The sequence below is a fragment of the Falco punctatus genome, assembly GCF_963210335.1.
Source record: "Falco punctatus genome assembly, chromosome: 4".
In the NCBI taxonomy this organism is placed as follows: Eukaryota; Metazoa; Chordata; class Aves; order Falconiformes; family Falconidae; genus Falco; species Falco punctatus.
Window position 1 is genome coordinate 69,190,981 of NC_137583.1, and position 20,237 is coordinate 69,211,217.

The window sequence follows — 20,237 nt, forward strand, 5'->3', positions numbered from 1 at the left end:
AAGAGTGAATGGCATGACTTCCCTGATGATTTTGTGAAGTCTAAATACATTTTCCCCATCTGAAACTACTCATTATTGGCTTCAGATTGGCTTTGGGGGGGGTGGGGGGGTGCGGGGGGCAGAGAAACTTTTGATCTCTTCCTAAGTTAAGGTGCGGTTCCTATATATTCTTTATATATATATATAAAGTCATCCTTTGAAAGGGTGGACTGCAGATATTATAGGCCCCTCTTCAACCCACATAAATATCTATGTATGTTTCTCGTGCACATTCTCATCTGTGCTTCAGCATCACAGTTTTTCCTACAAGATTTTAAGATTATTTTTCAATTACAGCCTTATCAGTAGATTGCAGTAACTAGGGAATAAAGAATTCACATCCTCATCACTACAGCTTCTGTGTTTTGACATCTGCATAAGTGAATTAATTTTCAGGAGCATTGATCCTCTATGACTCTAATTGCCTTCAGCACCTTAAAAAAATTAGTATCCACAACACATTGAAAAACCTGTGGGCAAAGATATTGATCTTGCCTTACATTAAACTTCCAGACTATCAGAAAATACTAGTAGGTGTATGGCAGATAATTTAGGAAGTCTGGAGACTTTTCAATGGAAGATTTTATCTGAGGCATGAAATAATGAACATAGATACATGAATTTTCTGAAAAGCTAGCAACCCTAGCTTTTTAGTAGTTGGGAGGGGGGGGGGGGCTGTGTGTGAAGTAATGAGAGTTGCATAAATGCAATCTACTGGCAGGAAGACACTACACTAACGGGAGTTAAAAACTCATGATTAGATTAAGCAATTGTTATGTATTAATTGAGTAATTCCAATTAACAAAACAGGAGGGTAAAGGAAAAATATTTTCCATCTATTGAATGGAAACATGATATTTACACTTGTCTGCTATGCTGTGAAGTAGTGACCAATAAATTGAATTTAAACATCAGAAGACAGCGTGCTACCAGAGGATAACAGTTCATAATAACAAGCATTGCAAATTTTTATACCCCTCCTTACATAAAAACCAGTCAATACACTTTTAAGGCAAATCCCTGTGGTATGGCCAATAAACAACAGGTTGCATCCACTTAGCTGTGTCTTTGCTTTTTCCTTTATGTGGTAAAACCAGATGACAGCATTCAAGAATCACTTTAGGCCTAACAGCCTTGAACAGACCCTTCTCAATTAATGTCAGTTCTTATGTTCAGGCTTGCCAAAACTGTTAGTGTTCCCAGACTTCAGAAAGCAGGGATTACCTGTATAGCATCTCCCCCGCTACTGTCTTCAGGTAGTATCTCTTGTTTCATTTCAAATCAAACTACTGAAGCGTATGTGATCGAGGTGGAGCTCTCCCATTCTTCACAATACCTAGTAAGTTCTAAGTCCTCTCATATACAACATGAAGCTTTTGCCTATCAGCTTCTAATTTCACTGAATCAGCACATGGTCCTGGAGGAACTAAACACCAACCTGATGTTGAACCCTATTAACCCGCCTTCCCACTTCACTTACCATGTCTGCCCCAAAGCATTTGGTAGTTACTACCCACATTATAACTTCAATTTGTTAGCCATGCCAGAATTTCCAAAGTTGTAAAAACACCAAGTCTGTGAATATTTTATTTCTATCAAGTCAAAAAGTAACTTTGGTTATCCAAGTGAATTTTAATTAAAACTTCATAAAAAATTAATATAATTAATCTTTTCCAATTTGTTTACTCTATTTTATTTTGTATATATAAGGAAACATAACATACCAAAATCCACAAGCTTGACTCCTCCTTCAGTGGTCAAAAGGATATTATTTCCCTTAATATCACGGTGGATAGTTTTGTTTTCATGCAAATGTTGAAGTCCCTGGAAGGTGGGATGTAAACAAGAACTTTTTACTAACAGCTCTGTCCTCTGTATTACATTTGCAGAAACAAAAAGGTAGCAGAAAAGTATGAAAAAACTTAAACCAGATATTATTTTTTTTTTAACCCAAATCCACAGAGATGTCATTCTTACTAGAAAAACACTTGGAATACCATGACCAATAGGTATTTTTTAATTGCTTCAATTTATGTCAAATAGAAATTTTAAGATAAAAGCAGAAAAAAGCACTATAAATCTACACTATATATTATGCCTTTAGAGTATAAACTCAAAGAAAACTACTAAGGCCTAAATTTCACTGCAGAACGTCAAATTCCAGTTAAAAAAAAAATGAAAAATAAAGATACTTGAGCCTGACTACCCACAAAAATATTCTTGTAGCAGTGTTTGAATTCACTAGATCTGTTGATCATCTTGCTATAAAAATATTTTGGAGCTAGTCGTAAGAAATTGAAGATATATTTCTGCTATTTCTCAAAAGAAAAGCGATTGTGATGCAGAACTGTATTTACTAAGGAAATTAATCAATGGTCAGAAATTCAAATTAATTCTTTTAATAATGAAACAAACAGATTAATTGCTCTTTACCTTGCTTGTTCAAAAAGAACCATCTAAATTACACATTACCTTGATTTCATTAAACACTGCTACAATACAAGCTAGTGAGCCATGTTAGTGGGGACATTCAAAGAAAAAAATATGAGCTGAATGTTGACTGTCCTTTCACTGAGAGGTTATCTTACCATCAGAGCTTCATGTAAAATGTAAGCAATTATAAGTTCATTCATCCTTTCGCCTCTTTTCAGAAATCCTTTTACGAGATCAGTCACAGATCCACCGTTGCACAGCTACAAAACATCGGGGGAATATGAAAAGAAATTAAGTGTTGGAGTGGCCATCTGGTTTTAGTTTTCAGTAGTTCTCATATTTATAGCCAAATCAGCTCCTATTGAAGTGGCAAACCACAAATTTGTCCTTATGTCTACCATTTTTACAAACAACATACACAGCAACTTTTGCCAATTTTTTTCAGTACTTTCTGCATTTAATTCTTCTTGCCCAAACACAAGTACAGCAGTCTGTTTACCTATATACACGATTGCTTTTCACTGAAACAGAATTAGCTTATAGTGCAATAAATGTGCTGTGAAGGCATGTTCTGTGGGTCACGCTAATTGCTTCTTGTATTCATCATGTGCAACTCACCAGCAATGCAGATTATTACAGCATCAATTCTCAGGTACAAAAGCTACATACAACATAGAATGATTTAAGGCATCAGAAGACAGGCAGCAGAGAAATTCCGCCAACAAGAAAATCTTCCAAGAGGAAAGCTGCCCTCTTTGCCAAGCAACACTTAATTCCTAGTGTTCAAGGATGTTATACACAAAGGATGGGCATCATGGAAGATTATGGAAGCACTGTGGAAAGAAAGGTTTCATCTCCCACTGAAACAAGGTGGGCCACAGGTGTAAGACTAATTGTAGCCCTTGTAGCATCAACCCTGTCAGCTTCTTGTTCCAGATGCAGAGCCACAATCTACACTGGACGGTCCTTAGACTCCCGCAACCAGTCCCATATACATGGGAAGCAGTTTGGCCTTGCTCTCTAAAAAGATTAGTGAGCACACATTACCAGCAGATTAGTTTAAATCTGTAATATTTCATATGTTCGTTTTTACCACTTACAATTTTTCCGCAGGAAGGAGCAGCAATCTAACTTTAGTGGCTAACTGTAGCAGTTACATCCCCACAAAGGTGAAACTGGTACTTAAGCCCTTAAACTATCCATAATGCACCTAACAATATTCATTGATTGAAGAGCCATTGCCTGTCAAGGCGTAGCTGCTTCCAACAGAATAATGAAACAAATTTTAAGTTTTATACTGCATCATCCAGTAGCTTTTCATATGAAAAAAAATACCCATATAAGACGTTTTACCAATGTAGCACAAAACAGGAATTCCTTTTGACTACAGATTTTGAAGTCTATTCAAACCAATGGCATAATTTATCAATAAAACCTTTCAACTCAGAACTCCACACATGAGATACTTTTGTATATGATTTTTAAATCTGTTCTTCTATACCTCTACATTTTTTCTGTGGTACAATTACAAAAAGATTTGTACCTTACAGTATAAGACATTTTATAGCTCTTTGCACCCAAACATAACAGTAATTTTCTGACTACCTTTGGAACCACTGGGTTGCAGTGAACTTGCACAACATGAATGTCTATACAAATACCATTCATCTTATTGCAAGATGTGTCCCCCATCAGGTCAATGAAAGCTCTGGTCTGACAGATGCTGAGCTCTACGGCCACAATCTTGGAACTCAGTCTTACCCTTACTTCAGTGGGATTACAAGCATGCTTGGAGAAGGAAGAACTCATGTTTAAATTACAAGATTAAGCCCTTTGCTGGATCAGGGTCAGTTTTCCAAGCAGGATTTAATTTACTGTCTTTAGCCATGCTGGTCTGCCTTCTCCATTGACTTTTTCTAGTTGTTGGGGTTTTTGTTTTTGGTTTTGGGTGGGGTTTTTTTGTTTGTTTGTGGTTTGTTTTTTTTTACCATGACATTATCTTTCCAGGGACTCTATTGTCTTAACTTTGCCACATCACTGACATGTTTAATCAAACCAAATGGATGATAACAATTCTGGTTGATTTAATGCACTTGCATTTCAGGGCACTAAAACTGTCTGACAAGTGACAAATCAACTGTGAAATAGATTACACATATGATACTCTTCAAACTATTTTTCTTCATTATCTAGTAGTAAGTTTTTGCTTCTTATGGACGGATCTTTTCCTGTTTTCTTTACAGAGCTGGGTATCTGCTAGTATTTCTCTTCAAGGTAAAGAAAACTAATCCAGAAAAGAATATATTCTTTTTGTACGGGGCAGAAGGAAGAAACTATACCTCAGAAATCACCTTTTTCAATGTTTAGGCAGGAAAGGCAAGACTGAATGTATTTGCCTGGGTCTACAATGTTAATTTTTGCTTTCTTAAACATGCTGCTTTATCCCTTTCATAAGATATAAAACCCTATTACAAGATAAATACCTGTATTATAAGATAAAACTTCTCTAAAATATCAGGTAAAGTAAGATACTAAAACTGTGGTTATTTTAGATCAAATCAAAACTGAACCTGGATATGTAAAAGGTCAGCTAAGCAGGTCTTGAAGAAAAAAAAAAAAAAACAGAAATCACCCACACCACCATGGAAATCCTCCACTGAGTCCCAAGGCATGGTGACTGCTTAGGCAGAGTTCAGCTGAGGATTTCATACCTGCTGGTTGTTGTCCACACAGGGCAACTTCGCTTTTGCTACTTCTGTCTCAAAGATTTCTACTTTTACGTATATCAGACAACTTGTATTTTTCTGAGACCACCAGCACAGGAGTAAGAGGCGAAAAAAGGCTAAGTATTAGAATGTAAGCAGCTATAAGGAGGAAAAGGGATTATTGGAATACACCTACAATTAGAAAAGGAGATTACAGCAGACACTGTGTGTGCTCTGTGCTGCCTGGGGCAGGAGGCGGGGAATGATGACGACAATGACGACACACTTTAGTATTAATCTTGTTCTATTTTTCTACAGGCTAAGCAAGTCCTTATGGGTAAAATGTTGCACTCACCTTCCTACTGCCTGGTTTTTGCAGATGAAGCTGTCACATGTCCCTATAACCATACACATAACTAAAGTTCAAACGGTGATTCTTTCTTCTGACTCAGGCTATCAAATTGCCTATGTGTTCAATGCAAGCTTATCATAAACACATAAAAAGTCCCTCTCATAACAAGAAGATCTCAGGATCTTCTCCTCCCTTTCAAAAGAAGCAGCTACAGAAAACTACAGCACTCCTGCCCAGTGCAGTTCTTGACCATGCTGGCTTGGGAATCTGAGTAGACAGGAAGATAAATTATACTTGGGGACGTAGACCAGGATCTACTTCATGACATAAAAACTTAAAAGGGAAAAAAACGTCAAACCATAAAAAAAAAAAATAAAATCACATTTCCTTAACTCATACAGCCCTTCAATGAGAGATTATGGGATATACGTTATTTAGCAGTAATCCCAGACTGGAAGTGTCCTTGGGTGTTGTTAAATATTGCAGCTTACAATCATGATCTCTGCTGCTTCTTAGCAGTATGCTGTCCACAGTAAAAAACTTGTGTAGCCTCTTACCAAAGTTACTGTGTTTAAGTTAAGCTAACTGTGATGCTCTGATGACAAGAAATCATGAAGGCAACAGAGATAACTTTTTAAAAAGATCTTTCTAGTTTCCAGTGAAACATCTAGAGAAGAAAGGTGCTAGCAGCTATTATTTTGTTGCAAGCATTGTGAACACACATGGTCAAATAGCTAACCAGTCTGTGTCATTACTTCACATCATTTGGTAAAATCTCCTCAGAATACCTTGATGAGGGGTACTATAAGCAGAAAACAATAAACATGTGGAGAACTCAGGACACAGACATGACATACAGTAGAAGCTATGTGTCTACCCGAGCTGTGCCACCAGGCTGCTTCCTACCCTAAATGTCAAAGTAACTCACCAAATCAAATGTCCTTCAACCTGTCATGAGACATGAGCCCTTCTGGGAGGAGAGAGTAATAATTCTGTTTCTCCCTCTCACACTCAAAACACACACCAACATTCTCTCTTGTATACACAGACACATTTCTTGTGGTTCGTATCAGTTTTATAATACCTATTATAAGCAACTAGTAATCCCAGGAGAAAAATCTGGTATGGGAGAAGTGCTGATGGCATGTTAGCTCAAGTTTGGCAGCACAAGTAGTGGAAGGTGTAAACTGAATGGACTTTCTCAGTTTGGTTCTTATACCACATACTTTGGTATGTGAAATACATGTAAAACCAAAGCCCTTGAGTTTGAACTGTTTTTTGAAGTCTCCAAAGGCTGCAATTCCCCAACAAAGGATAAAAATAGTCTTTTAAGCTTTGAATAAACTTAATGTAGAAAGAGAGACTCTTATAAATACCCAGCCTATGAGGCACAATAAAGGAAGATATTAGTGAACCTCCCACAAGGACGTTATTTCGAAATGCCACCTTGATAACTTTGTACATAAGCAATTTTCATCAATTTAATGTTAGTCACTTCTTCTATTGTTCCCTTGTGATTTACAGGAATTTTCTTTACTGGCAGTATTTTTGGTGCCTGTGCTGATAGAATGCAAATATTATCTGCAAACACAAGCAACTAAAAGGGAGGTAAAGAGAACCCTTCAGGATACCTAAAAAGGGGTGGAGAAGACAGAGACAGATGCTTCCCAGAGGCACACAGCTAAAGATGAGAAGCAACAATCCCCAACTGCAAGACAGTAGATTTCTACTGGACATAAAGGAAAAATCTTCCAACAAGAGTAGTTAAGCACTGGAACAGATTACCCTGCAAGTCTGTGTTATCTCCGTACTCAAAACTTGAATGGAAAAGACCCCATGCAAACCTGTAACACTGAATTTAATCATCTTTGAGCAGGGGGCTGAAGCAAATAACCTCCCAAGTTTCCTTCCAAGATATAATTTTCTATGATTCATAATATTTGGATTTTAAAATATTCAGTCCCTAGTTTGGATATTTATATAGCAGAAACAGGGTGAAAGGACTATGGAAATCTTGCACACTCGGACCAAGGAAAAGAATAATTTGAAAGGCTTGATCCATCCATGTTGAAAACCTGCCTGAAAGAAAATCTTGCGTACTCAGATCAAGGGAAAGAATAATTTGATAGAAGGCTTGATCCATGTGAAAAATCTGCCTGAAAGGGCTGCAGCTCTGATGGCCATACATAGCTGTATCAGAAGAGGTGCTTATGACTGTTCTACAGTGGTAGCAAAGAGCTCCTCTTTTATGGCTTTCTGGCACTCAAAAGGCAAAGACTCATACAGGGATGACACACACTCCCCCACCCACCCATCTGCCACAACCCTGTGCTACTGCAAAGCGATCTTCAGCAAGAGATTTATAAAACCGCATGACCTTAACACATGAAATATCAGTTGAGATTGCCATCACATCACAGTCATGCAGGTGTTCTTTGTGGGTCTTACTCTTCACCTGCCCCGGCTGATACATTTCTCTCTTCAGCTCTTCACGATGCTGATGGCCACTGAATAAGGATTCAGTATCAGCTTTGCTTTTAAGAAAACTATCAGTTGCATTTTTATTAGGGCTATTACAGCTTTTAATCATCCAACTGCTCCTGATTCATGCATCAGTACTAAGCTGTCAGGTAACATTTGCTTGCATCCTGCAGTTGTCAAGGTGCTTTCATCTTATTTCAGTAGCTTGGATGCAAACAGCAGGGCAACTACAATTACTACGTTGCCCATCTTCACAGGCTGCACAGACATAAATGACTGGGTAGCACATCACATGTGCACAACTTATGGCATGCATGAATGATAGTTATGAAAAAGTTGCATTGTCCAACCTTGCTTTAATGTTACCGCACATAAGAATGCTAAAAGCATCTCAGGCACTAATCCCTACTTTTTTCTGTTCTTAGAATAGATCAATAATCTGACCTGTTCCAGTGAGCATGCTGTACAGCAGCACTGCCAGCCTCTGAGCTAACTGTACCTTCCTTTTAGTACTAACTGCTGTAAAAGCAAAAGATTCTTATTTGTTGCTGTTGTGTTGCCATAGAACTACAGAAACATAAAAGGGACCTCAAGAAATTAGTTCACTGCATTTGCATTGTGTAGAGATCTGGTACTTTCAGGTGGTCCTTGACAGATATTTGTCTAATCTGCTCCTAAAAATCTCCCAGTGAGGGAGACTAGTCTTTCCAAGTAGCCTGTTCCCGTGTTTCACTAGCCCAATAGTTAAAGCATTTTTCCCACTATCCAGCCTGAATCATTTTTGCTTCCAATAAAACTGCTTTAGCTTTGCCATTCCCTACAGTAGGCTTTGATAATAAATTATCATTATTCTCTATTTAACATCATCTCTGTCAGACTACTGTCATGATATATGATTTTTCTCTTTTTTAGGCTGTACAGTTAGTTGCTGTAACCTTTTCAAATCATCCATGTTTTCTAAATTTAGACTGCCTGCAATTTGCCACTGATGTTTGTGACACATTTTGCCTCAAACTGCATACAGGATTCCTATGGAAGCCTTAGCTGGAAAAGCTTAACAGAACAGAACACTCTCCACATTGCAGAGAATCCCTTTCTGCAGTCCCATTGCCTGATCAGCTATGTCCCATTTTTTCCTACGGATAGCTGTACTTTGCATGTATCTACTGATTTTTTTTTTCCCCCTCTGATCAAAAAAATATCTCTGGTATTCACAACTGTGAATATAATCCTGTTCTCCAATATGCCTGTAATTAAACTAGGTGTCCACTCCCAGCTTTTTAATGTGGACTTTATTTCATCACTCAAGTTACTAATGAAGAGAAACAGACCACAAGCAGATGCCTACTTGAGAGTCTCCCTGACCAAAAGTGAACTACTGAGTCCAGTTTTACAAAAAAGAGGTTATCCACTTTGTTGTTTATGTGAAGTTTCTGTATTTCCACATTTTCCTCACAAGAATGTCACATGGCACCACATCAAATCCCTACAAAAGACACATCTCATCTATTGCTTTCTCCTTGCTTTAACAAGGTTAACAAGGTAACACCAGTTACCCTGTTAAAAGATGAGATTTTATTAATATTTGTTCTGGCCCAATCCAATCAACCACTTACCACATTACTGTGTTCTGGGTATTTCTACAGAGGTTTCTATTAATTTGTTCTGTAATAATTGTGGGTAACAAAGTTAAACAGACCGGTCTGTATTTCCCTAGGTCATTGTTTTTCCTCACTTCGTAAAGACATGCATTAGAGATTCTTGTATCTCATTTCTCTCTTGTATTAGTAACATAATCTTGTCTTTACCACTCTCCACATTAGCCTCTCTGAGCTTACCCTTACATGCCTGTGCCTTAGCTGCGCATTTTTGTTTCTCCTATTTGAAGGCATTCTGAAATATTAAAAGAAGCAAACCCTGATGCACTCTTATTTGTCTCTTGCTGTGCTTTTATATTTTCTCTGCATCAGCTAATTTGCTGTTGTGTGTTTAATGTCTTTCAACAACTGCCAGCTACCCTGCTTTCCTTCATTTTTTACACTATTTTTCCTTAGCACAGGTACCTACCAGTTCCCCAAGCTGGGTGAAGCATACTCTTCTAAAACCCACTATCCTTACTCTGCTGCTCCACTGTCCTTCCTTTCCTCAGGAAAGTGACCACAATTATTTTGGGGACTTTTTCCCTCAAATTTCCTTCCATCTTATCTTCTCTATCAGAACAGAATCAATCTGATAGAGCCATTTCAAGAATCACTTTCTTTGCCATCTGTCTCCAAAATAGAACTTGATGGACTGTCCATCTCACAATCCTGGCTGTCACACAGGGCCACCTTTGACCAGATTAACTCCTATTTTCTGCCTATGGTGTGACATGTCTTCACAAATACTACCGCCAAAGAGCACGTTCCACTGACAGCACCTAACGCCTACCACAAGCACTTGAAGATCCTTGTGAAGACTTACAGGGAATTACATCAGCTTCTTCAACAGACCAAGTGGTTCAATACACCACTCCTGTCTGTGCAGCACAGTTTTGATTTCACCTCAAATGGAACAAAGATGTGCACTGTGGCTCCTATTTTCCTAACAACAGTACAAGATAACCCATAACCAAAAGAAACCATTGGAATGCTCTGTGGTTTTAGGTAAAGTTGATTCATGCTTTCGGTTTAGCGTGAATGAAACGCATCACTGAAACAGACATCCTTCCTGAGTTATTTAGTTTCAGTGATCACAAATCATGTGGTATTTATAATTTTGCTCTCTTACATCATCTAGCACCTCCAGGGCTGTGTTAGTCACAGCCTCACGGGCGTTTGTTTGTTGCTTCTGATTTCTTTACTTTCAGTTTGGCTTTTAACTTCTTATTTTCTGTCACGTACACATGCTGACAAGACAGCCAGCCAGAAGAAGTTTGCCTATTCTATCTTACGCAGTGCTGGCCTTCACAGCCTCTTATCTTTCTCAGTCAGGACATAGATATGTCTACCCCACACCACTGTCAAAATGGAAAAGCCACATCTATGCCAATATTGTATTCTTTGAGATTTCTTCTTTCAAACTCAGCATAATTGAATGAAGGCATTAGGCTTTACATAGACAAAAAGAAAAAGAAGTCATTCCCTCAAAGGATGATTGTTTCTGTTCTAAAACATTTGTAATATTGTTAATATTGTTTTGTCTCTAGCAAAACAAAAAAAAAAAAGGAAATAGGTGACAGTGCTATACAAGAGGTTTACCAGGCAAAGCCCAGCTGAATCCCCCTGCTAGCTGTTCCTGACACAAACTTCATATTGCACCACCCCATAATTCACAGTATTTATGTTATGATACAATACATTTACAAAGTTGCTAATGAAGAAATTAATGTATCACCTGTCCACATCTCCCTAAAAAAGTATACAGCTGAAGTGCTTTTAGTGCTGTGTAAAGCAACTGAGATCTAAACCACCAGATAATTCAAATACAAACAGAAATTCTGAAGGGGCTTCAACTACAGCTTCACAGCCCAGCAACAGCATAAGACAGCTGTAATTTTTAAAAAATCAAATAAATGGAAGGATAATTTTTCAAAATCAGAGCTAACCTAACTACAAAACTAAAAGGCACTGGTCAGCAGAAGAGCCCAGCACTTTCTGAGCAAATGCAAGAGGCAGCTTAACAAGACAGAACATTTTGATACAGAAAACTTAGTGCAATTCATCATTATACACAAGAAGCAGTGGTAAAAATAGCATTTACAGCACAAAACCGTTCACTTGGCTAGGGAGAAAAAGTAGGGCCTAAGTTTGGGATCAACAATGTCAACAGAAGTATTTCTCTTGACTGCTGCAAACTTAGCTGAGGTGCTGGAAAACACACAGAATCTTGTAAGCAAACAGGGCAGCCTGTGGTAACAGCGAGCCCTTCACAGCATTTATTGCCTGCTCACAACCATGTTGGTTTTGATGACTCCACCAATTAAGAAATATTTCAAAGCACCTTCCTCTTTTATAGAATTATTTCTATATGATTTGGGGCTCAGACAGTAGTTCCGAGTACTATCATGTCCACACTACGCATAATTCATTTTATGTCTGTGCTCCTACATGAAGACAATTTAATATAATTCACTGTGATTTAAGTTACTGCAATAGAAATCTTCCCTACTGAGTTTGAAAGCACGGTTGGGGAAGCACAGATCCAAACAATGGGGTTCTCTAAAGGCTCCTTTTACAGGAGTGAAGCTGAAACACACAGCCAAAAAGCAACTCCACTTGTCACAGGAGTGCGCAGGACAGGTCAGCTTCACTGCTCACGGAGCTGCCTGTCTCTCTCTGGTGACTGTAAAAGGAGCTATGGCATCTCTGTAACCGTCATGGGACCCTATCACAGCAAGAACATCCTGAAGGACATTCCACGACATTCTTAAAGATAATTTTGGAAGAACCAAAAGGATGCTAAACTCAAAAGACTTTTTTTTTTTCTTTCAATAAACTAGTGGAATGATTAATTCAGAAAGACTAGACCTGACAGAACTGAAACTTAAGTGCCCCGTAAACCAATCTCTCCCTGCTCACTGCATCTGTGCAAGGTAGTTCCTTGATTCCAGGGTTTGGTTTTAGCAAAGTCAGCAGCTTTCTGAACTGCAACACACTGACCTCTTTTCTGGAGCCCAGGAAACTTATGTTTTTGTTATTGCTGACACCTGGCTGGCTGCTTTCTGCATGTCTCGGCTTCTTGTTCCTTGCTATAGTACTCTTCTCCCATAGCCTGCAGCCTCCAGCCCTCTCTGCCAAACAAAGAAGGATGAGGAAACCGTTCTCCCTACAGACAAGTCCATTTGCTCCAGTCACCCTCTTTAAAAAGGGACCCAACATGAAAACTGAGAACACACACAGCACAATTATGTTGTCTATCACACCTGAACTTAAGCATTTAACTCTCAGATGTCTGAAGTAAAAAGAGACAAGCCTCAGCCTAAGCATTCTTACAATGATTGATGCCACCCCACAATAAAGCTAAAGGAGGTTTGGTAATCTGGGATTTAACTAAAAGCTATGCAAATGTGGGGTTTGGTTTTGGTGTTTAATTTTGGTGTTTTGTTTTTTTTTTTTAAGTAACCTCACATCTTTAGTAAAGATGTGATCAAAAATAAAACATACAGAAAGCAAAGGATGTTAAATATTAGAATGTAAGAGGCATAGTATTCACATGTTATTTAATTACACAGTAGAGTGGTAAAACTCTGGGCTTTTTTTTCTTGGCTTTGCTTTACTTCATGGTGCCAAAATTGTTAGAGGTTATTCCGAACCAGCTTTTTTTATGTGCAGTATTCTCTGGGAAGGTGGGGCCATAACATATGCTCACCAGTTGTTTCAAAGATGCGGACTGTGCAAACCACAATGTAATACGAAATACTGATCAAGCAGAGAAATTACGAGTATTTACTAAAAGTTTGAAGCATCAAATGATAGCCACACATCTTTGATCTTGAGAAAACAGAGTGAAAAATTCAAGAGTGAAAAACTACTATAATTAGGAAGCAAAGAGGGGCACATTAGAAATGGAGAAATCAAGGCTGATTCTGGCATGTAATGGATCAAAATATTCAGTGTTAGTCTGGATGGAGCACTCATAACCAGACATTACTGAAAAATGACCCATGTTAAGAAATATGAAAAAGTAATTTTCAATTGTTTCATTTTTCTTCTATATATGTCATTTGGAAATACCTGATAATACTCAGACAAATGGCAACTCCCTTCCCCCCACCCCAGCTCCATAAAACCCAAATGGACTAGTTATTTTCCACTATGCTAGTTTCCTGAAAGATTATTGTTCTACAGTAAATCTCCCATATAAAAAAAAGGTGCATATCTGCTTTCTTATTATAACTCTTATCATATATTCTTTTATATAGAACAACTTCCATCCAAAGCTTTTTTAAACTCCACAAATTTGCCTTTATACCCTTAGATGGAAATGTATCCTGCTGTATCTAACAAAACCATACTGTAAACATGCCAAAGGAAAATCCTAAATAAATTATTCATCTGTACATACCACAAGATCCTCTATTTTATGTAAAAGAGAAGTAACTGAGATAGCGATGTCTCTAGTTTATCTCAGGTAGGCTCATCTCTTTGAAAGCCAGAATGAGACTGTTGGGTCCTGCTTCTAGGCATTCCCACAGATTCCTGTGGGACTCACTTCAGCCAGTGCTTGTAACTCAGAGAGGCCTCAGAGAAAAATGTATGTCACTGAATTTGGATTTTCCCGCTCTTGCCAAAACTATCACAGCATAAGAACAACTCCAGTTTCCATACTCCTACCTATTTCTTACAATTTTATTACTTTTTAAAGACAAAAAACTTCACTCGAATAGAGTCCAACAATTGAAGTCCCAACAGCCTCAATGACAGAAAATTGCCTGCTAAACTTTAGATACGCTAGTCTAAGTCACTCCCACCATGCAATGTCCCAACAAGATCGCATGATCAGCTTCTCCCCAGGCTCTGAGCCTTCCTGCAGGCTGCAGATTTTTACAGCCAAATGCCTTTCCACATCAAAAACAAGCATTTAGCTGCTCTGCAACACTGACAGCAACTCCTCTCTCCCTCTTCCATGCACCAAGGGATGCCATAGTGACAACACTGTTATCTGAGAAAGGAAAGGGGTCAAGCTAATGGAGACAAACATGCTTTTCTGCTGGCCATCAGAAGTCTTACATGGCACTGGAAAACTCAGCAAGAGACAAGGACAGACCCACCCACCTTGCTCTGAGCTTTTCTTTTCCGTGCCCAGCCTGCTTTGGCAGAAACAGCACTCTGAAGTGGTAGTCTGTGTCTGGATGCACAAAAGGAGCAGTGTCTTGTGAAAAGTCTCATTCTGTTGACCATGCGGGGGTGTTACAGTTGTCCTGATCCTTGAAATCCATATTGTGCTTCTGGCTATTTCAGCCTCCTTTTTTAAAAAGGAAAATACCAATACATATCTTTGGACAGTGGTTGCTTCCCTTTTACAGGAAACTACACTGCAACTTAGAGTTGCACTGTTAGTATCTCAACTCCCTAGCAGAAAAAGAATCTCCATTCCTCAAGGCAACCGGACCTGCTGAGACCGGTAGTTCTTTAGATAAATATATTCTGTACAGAAGACATCACATAAAAAGGATTTATTTTTAATTTTTGTTGTTTAAAGAAGAAGGATGCACTCCAGTGAGTTTCACCATATATTAGAATTACATGTGATGTCGAATAGGCAACATGATCAGAAACTCTTCCATGTATAGTAGGTCAGTGAAGGATCCAAGATTATTAGCCACACAAGACTTGGGCATTAATTATACTAATTTTTCTCTACCTGACACATATGTAAATTTGCTGTCACTTTTCATTTATGAGTCTGTGAGGAAAACGTATACATATTTCATGAATTGTAGGGCTCTCTTTACAACCAGTTAGCATTTGCGAACATCTGGAAGCATCTGATTTGCTAAACTTCTCTCTTCAAACAGAAGATACAGCACAGCAAATGCACTCCAGGCCAGATACAGCAGCGCAGCTGTGTTTGTTGTTCAGCATTATTCATTCTACCCAGGAGTTACTGTAACACCTTCTTCTCTGGGCCTTATGAGCAATTATCCCTAACCGGCCACCTCTGACCACGCCATTCTTCCCCTGAACCCTTGTGTTGGCTGCCCCTTCCCAATCACATCAAACATGAACTAGTTGCTTCTACTGTCAAAACCCACAGCTGTCCTAGTATCTTTCCTTAGGCAGCAACAGATCTTCTCCTACCCCTGATCAGCTCACAGTGCTGGCATCCATCACTGGGTAACTCTAGGCACAACATGTTTTCCTTTCTGCTCTGAAGGAGCAAACCACAGCACTATCTTCCTTCAAATCCTCCTTAGTAACTCTCCTGTGCTACAACGCTGACAAATGCTTGCAACTGCTTGAGATCACAACTGACTTCTGTTATCCCCTTGGTCCTCCATTTGAAAATCTGTTCTGTTTGGCTTAAAGCTTTGATGTAACTCTCTCCTATGAAGGCTCACTTTTAGAACTGGAAAGGAGTGAGTAACTGATACCCCACACATTGTGCTGGGCTTTCCATATCTGTGCAAATTCAAGAATGGTAATTCTAAATGATCTGCACAAAATCAGAACAGAGCGTATCAGGGGATCTCAGCTTGTTATACATTCATTTTATGTAAGTGACTCACCAGACAATTGCAATTGCCCTTGTAATTGGTATCTGAGTGGGAACTACACTGGTTTGCTCTCTGTGCTCATCACACAGCAACAGCCTCCATTAGACAGGTTCTCTCTCAGTTCTTTATCCTGTTACAAACCCTTTTGGCTAGGTGTGCAAACTTTTCCAGGTCAGGCAAGCCAACAGATGTAATCTAGTAGCAATGGACTGTCATTACCCTGGTACAGCAGGTTGGCAGTTCGGTATACTGGCACTTCATACCTTTTTTTTTTTTTTTTCTGTATGGAGCTACCTATACATTACAGTGTCCTCACTGATTAAATGGAATCCACGCTATAGGTTTGTACTTAATCTGTGCTTGCCAAAAGAGTACCAGGTGAACTGATGCACTACAATTCTCTGTGTTGTAGTTTAATTCAGACTCCTGAGAGCTTCTGTTTACTGGGTTTAATGATACAGTTCTTTCTGAAAAAAAGTGACAAAAATAGAAGAGTGCCAAGGATTTAAAAACCACAATTTAGATATTTGTACATTTAAATTTTTTCCTCTTCTTAACTTCAGAAGATTGAAGTAGCAAATTTGAATCACTTCAGTCAAATTTTATATTAGCAAACAGCTGCCAGCTGAATCACAATAAACCTCCACGATAATCTTTCTGCAATTCTTTTGAGTTATCAGTATCTGGTTAGCAGGTTCAATTAACATCAAGAAACACCCAGAAGATCAAACTCAAAGCATACCGCTTTGCCTGCAACAATGCAGAATGACACAAGTTACTGATTTATTTAATGCATTTATTTTCCTATGTTAAAAGGTTGAGGGAATGAAAAAGGCTTCAGAGAAGCTGGTTCCAAGCTATTCTACACTCCCATGTGACACATCTGATGAAGATTACACTAGAATAAGAAAAGGTTCTACAAGAGAACAAAGATGAATCAGGTTCATTTCAGCCTGGACTGTGCACAGCCAGCACATGTACAGACTGCACTAGCTACCGGAATACTGTTTGTGAAAGTACTTCTTAACGTGAGAGCTGGTGTCCTGGTTCCAGCTGGGATAGGGTTAATTTTCTTCCTAGTAGCTGGTGCAGTGCTGTGTTTTGGATTTGGTGTGAGAACAACACTGATAGCACACCTATGTTTTTGGGTGTTGCTGGGTGATGTTTATAGCAAGTCAAGGACTTTTCAGTTCCTTGGGCCCTGCCAGTGAGAGGGCTGGAGAGGCACGGGAAGCTGGGAGGGGACACAGTCAGGGCATGTGAGCCAAAGTAGCCAAAGGGATATTCCATACCATATGACGTCATGCTGAGTGTATAAACTGGGTGAGGAAGAAGGAAGGGGGGACATCTGGCATTATGGCTTTTGTCTTCCCGAACCGTTACATCTGACGGAACCCAGCTTTCCTAGAGGTGGCTGAACACCTGCCTGCCCATGGGAAGCAGTGAATGAATTCCTTGTTTTGCTTTGCTTTACCTATTAAACTGTCTTTATCTCAACCAACGACCTGTCTGATTTTTACTCTTCTGATCACCTTCCCCATCCCACTGTGGGGGGAGTGAGCGAGCGGCTGCGTGGGGCTTAGTTGCCAGCTGGGGTTAAACCACGACAGCACTTTTTGGCACCAAACGTGGGGCTCAAAGGGTTCAAGATAACAACAGATTTTATTAGAACATGCTAGTTCTAATTTATAGCTCTTATTGGTGTTTAGCTATTAATTGGCAAGTTTCTGTGCTTGCCATGGGGCTTGCTTGCCTTACTGTACATTAGAGTCTAGTGCTTGTTAGTGGCTGCTTTTTGCTTTCGGTGCCTGCTGTACTGCTTATCATACTGTGCTGTGCCCAGGCACATTTTGATAACAGTAATGGTGAATTGCTAAAAAAAAATATTTAGATTTGGAAATGTTTTCATAATGTCAGAATGAATAACGTTACAAAGACATTATATTCTACTATGTGCAATATTATATATAGAAATAAGTATATTGATGGAACAAAAATTAAACCTGCATGCTCTAAGAGGTGACTGTACAGCATGGCAGTGTCATAATCAGGATTTGTGTGTCCGTAAACAGATACTAAACAGAATAGTCTGGGACATCCTTAATACAACAATCATGGTTGCTGGAGAGCATGAGGGAAATGGACTGCAAAAATTGGACAGACTCCTAAACAGCATCTTCTAGTGCCACCACAGGAGACAGAATGCTGCACTACATGGAGCACTGGTCCAGCTCAACAAGGCACTGCAAATGTTCGAAATGTTCACCTACACATTAGAACAAAAAAACCTAAAAAACCTGCTTTGTCAGTCTTCTTGACATTCAGCACAAAGGAGTGTATTTCTGTAATTTCTTGGCATTTCACCTCTCTAGAAATGAGAGGTTTCTGCAAAATGCTTTAATACTATGAAACTGTATTTTGGAGTGGGAAGTCACTCCATCCAAACTTTTCCCCCTATCAAGCTAAGTTTTAACTCATTAAATGATTTTTTTTTTTTACTATAAAAATAATTCACGTACCCACTATTTCCTATAAAAATACACAGAGAATGATAAAACACACTTATGTGACTCACAAACCCAAATCCATCTCAAACATGGCACGTATAACTACGTGTCTTTTGAAAATGGACTGAGATGCTTAAAGTTCTACCTTATCTGTGTAGGAAATGAACTACAGAAATATGTTGCATGATGATTCTTGGCCTCTGGCTTATGGTAGCAAGTAAAAGCTGTGTGACACCTACCATTTACCTTGCTGTGGTATTTTCAGCCTTCATTCAGTCTTAACTAAGTTGTTCTTTGCACCAGATCTCAGGCAAGGGCTGTGCCACTTGTTGACCCTACCTGCCCTTGACCTACCTGCTCACCTGTAGGGCCTGATATGATTTACCTCTCTGCTCCATCTTCCATCAGCTTATTTCCAACTACCTCAGATCTATTCCCTTCTGAACTAACATCCAGAGCTGAAAGAAATGGACTATAGCGTGCTCTGCCTTAGCAGTGTCACCATGCTGACGTCTGCTAACATGAAACTGCTAAGCTGATTCATCCCAAGTATAAAACTCAAGTGTTTTCTTTTCAACACAGACTCAATAGGCCAGTTTCTTTCTGCCTCCATCTCTGGACACATGTGACAAAGCTTAATACACCTGACAAGAATCCTCCTTCCAGCAATATTCTTTATCACAACTGTGATTAGAACAGTATCCACACAGGAGCAGATGTTCAGCCTGTCTGAGTACAGCCTACAGAGAGAAGGGCATTTCTGAACTGAGAGTCAAGAGTACTGTTATTCCATACAGATGTATTCCTGTTTCATTTTCATTCCCGTAGGTGGTTTCCTTAGAAATGCTGAACCGAGAAAGTTAGGTTGCTTTATTACCAAAAAATGCTAGTGATGCTAAAAGCTCTCATATTACTAGTTTTCCTCTACTTTTTAATTGTTAAAATTTACATTCTACACTAGTCTCAAATTTAGGTCCTTGTGTTAAGATGAACACAACACAGTAACTTTACACTTCTATAAATACTGTACTAGTGTCACATGCAGAACTAGTGTTACACAAAAAGGTTGTTTATTTTTCCAAGTAAGCATTATGCACATTTTTAACGGATTAGATCTACATTGAAAGGTTAAATCAAAGTAAGAAGTTGACTATATCTCTCTTGAAAATTTATTATATAAAAAAAGTATTTGTTTCTTTTAAAAGAAAAAAATAATGAAGAATAGCTCCTATTCTCTCAGAAACATATTTCCAGCTCACAGCACTGCAACTTCAAAATGCTTTACAAGATCAGTTAGGTAACATGCACATTAGCACAGAGATAGAGAAATACAACAGAGAAAATGAAATCCGAACGTTGAGGAATTTTACTTCAAAGTGAAAAAAAGACTTTCTACGAAGGCACATGCTATTAGGCACTTAAGTGAGGAGATTCAGAAGAAATGTCATGTTTACCCAGGACTATTCTGTAACAGTTTATTTCCGTTATTCTGAAGCAACTAGTTTTGGCTTTTACAGACATGG

At 38.8% G+C, this 20,237-nt stretch overlaps 1 protein-coding gene across 12 annotated transcripts in view; it reads right to left on the reverse strand.

Moving 5' to 3' along the window:
• The window catches only part of MYO3A (myosin IIIA), a 145,008-nt gene that overhangs the window by 87,501 nt on the left and 37,270 nt on the right, over positions 1 to 20,237 (reverse strand). For 11 of the 12 annotated variants that reach the window (XR_013927912.1, XM_080386051.1, XM_080386050.1 and 8 more), the window contains exons 4-5: positions 2,628 to 2,732; positions 1,764 to 1,863 (exon numbers count right to left, since the gene is read on the reverse strand). The exons of the other annotated variant lie outside the window; for it this stretch is intronic. Coding sequence is in view for 10 of the 11 variants with exons in the window: in XM_080386051.1 (XP_080242177.1) it covers positions 1,764 to 1,863; positions 2,628 to 2,732 (205 nt within the window). In the remaining variant the exon portion in view is untranslated. The remainder of the gene's footprint in view (positions 1 to 1,763; positions 1,864 to 2,627; positions 2,733 to 20,237) is intronic. 12 annotated transcript variants of the gene reach the window in all.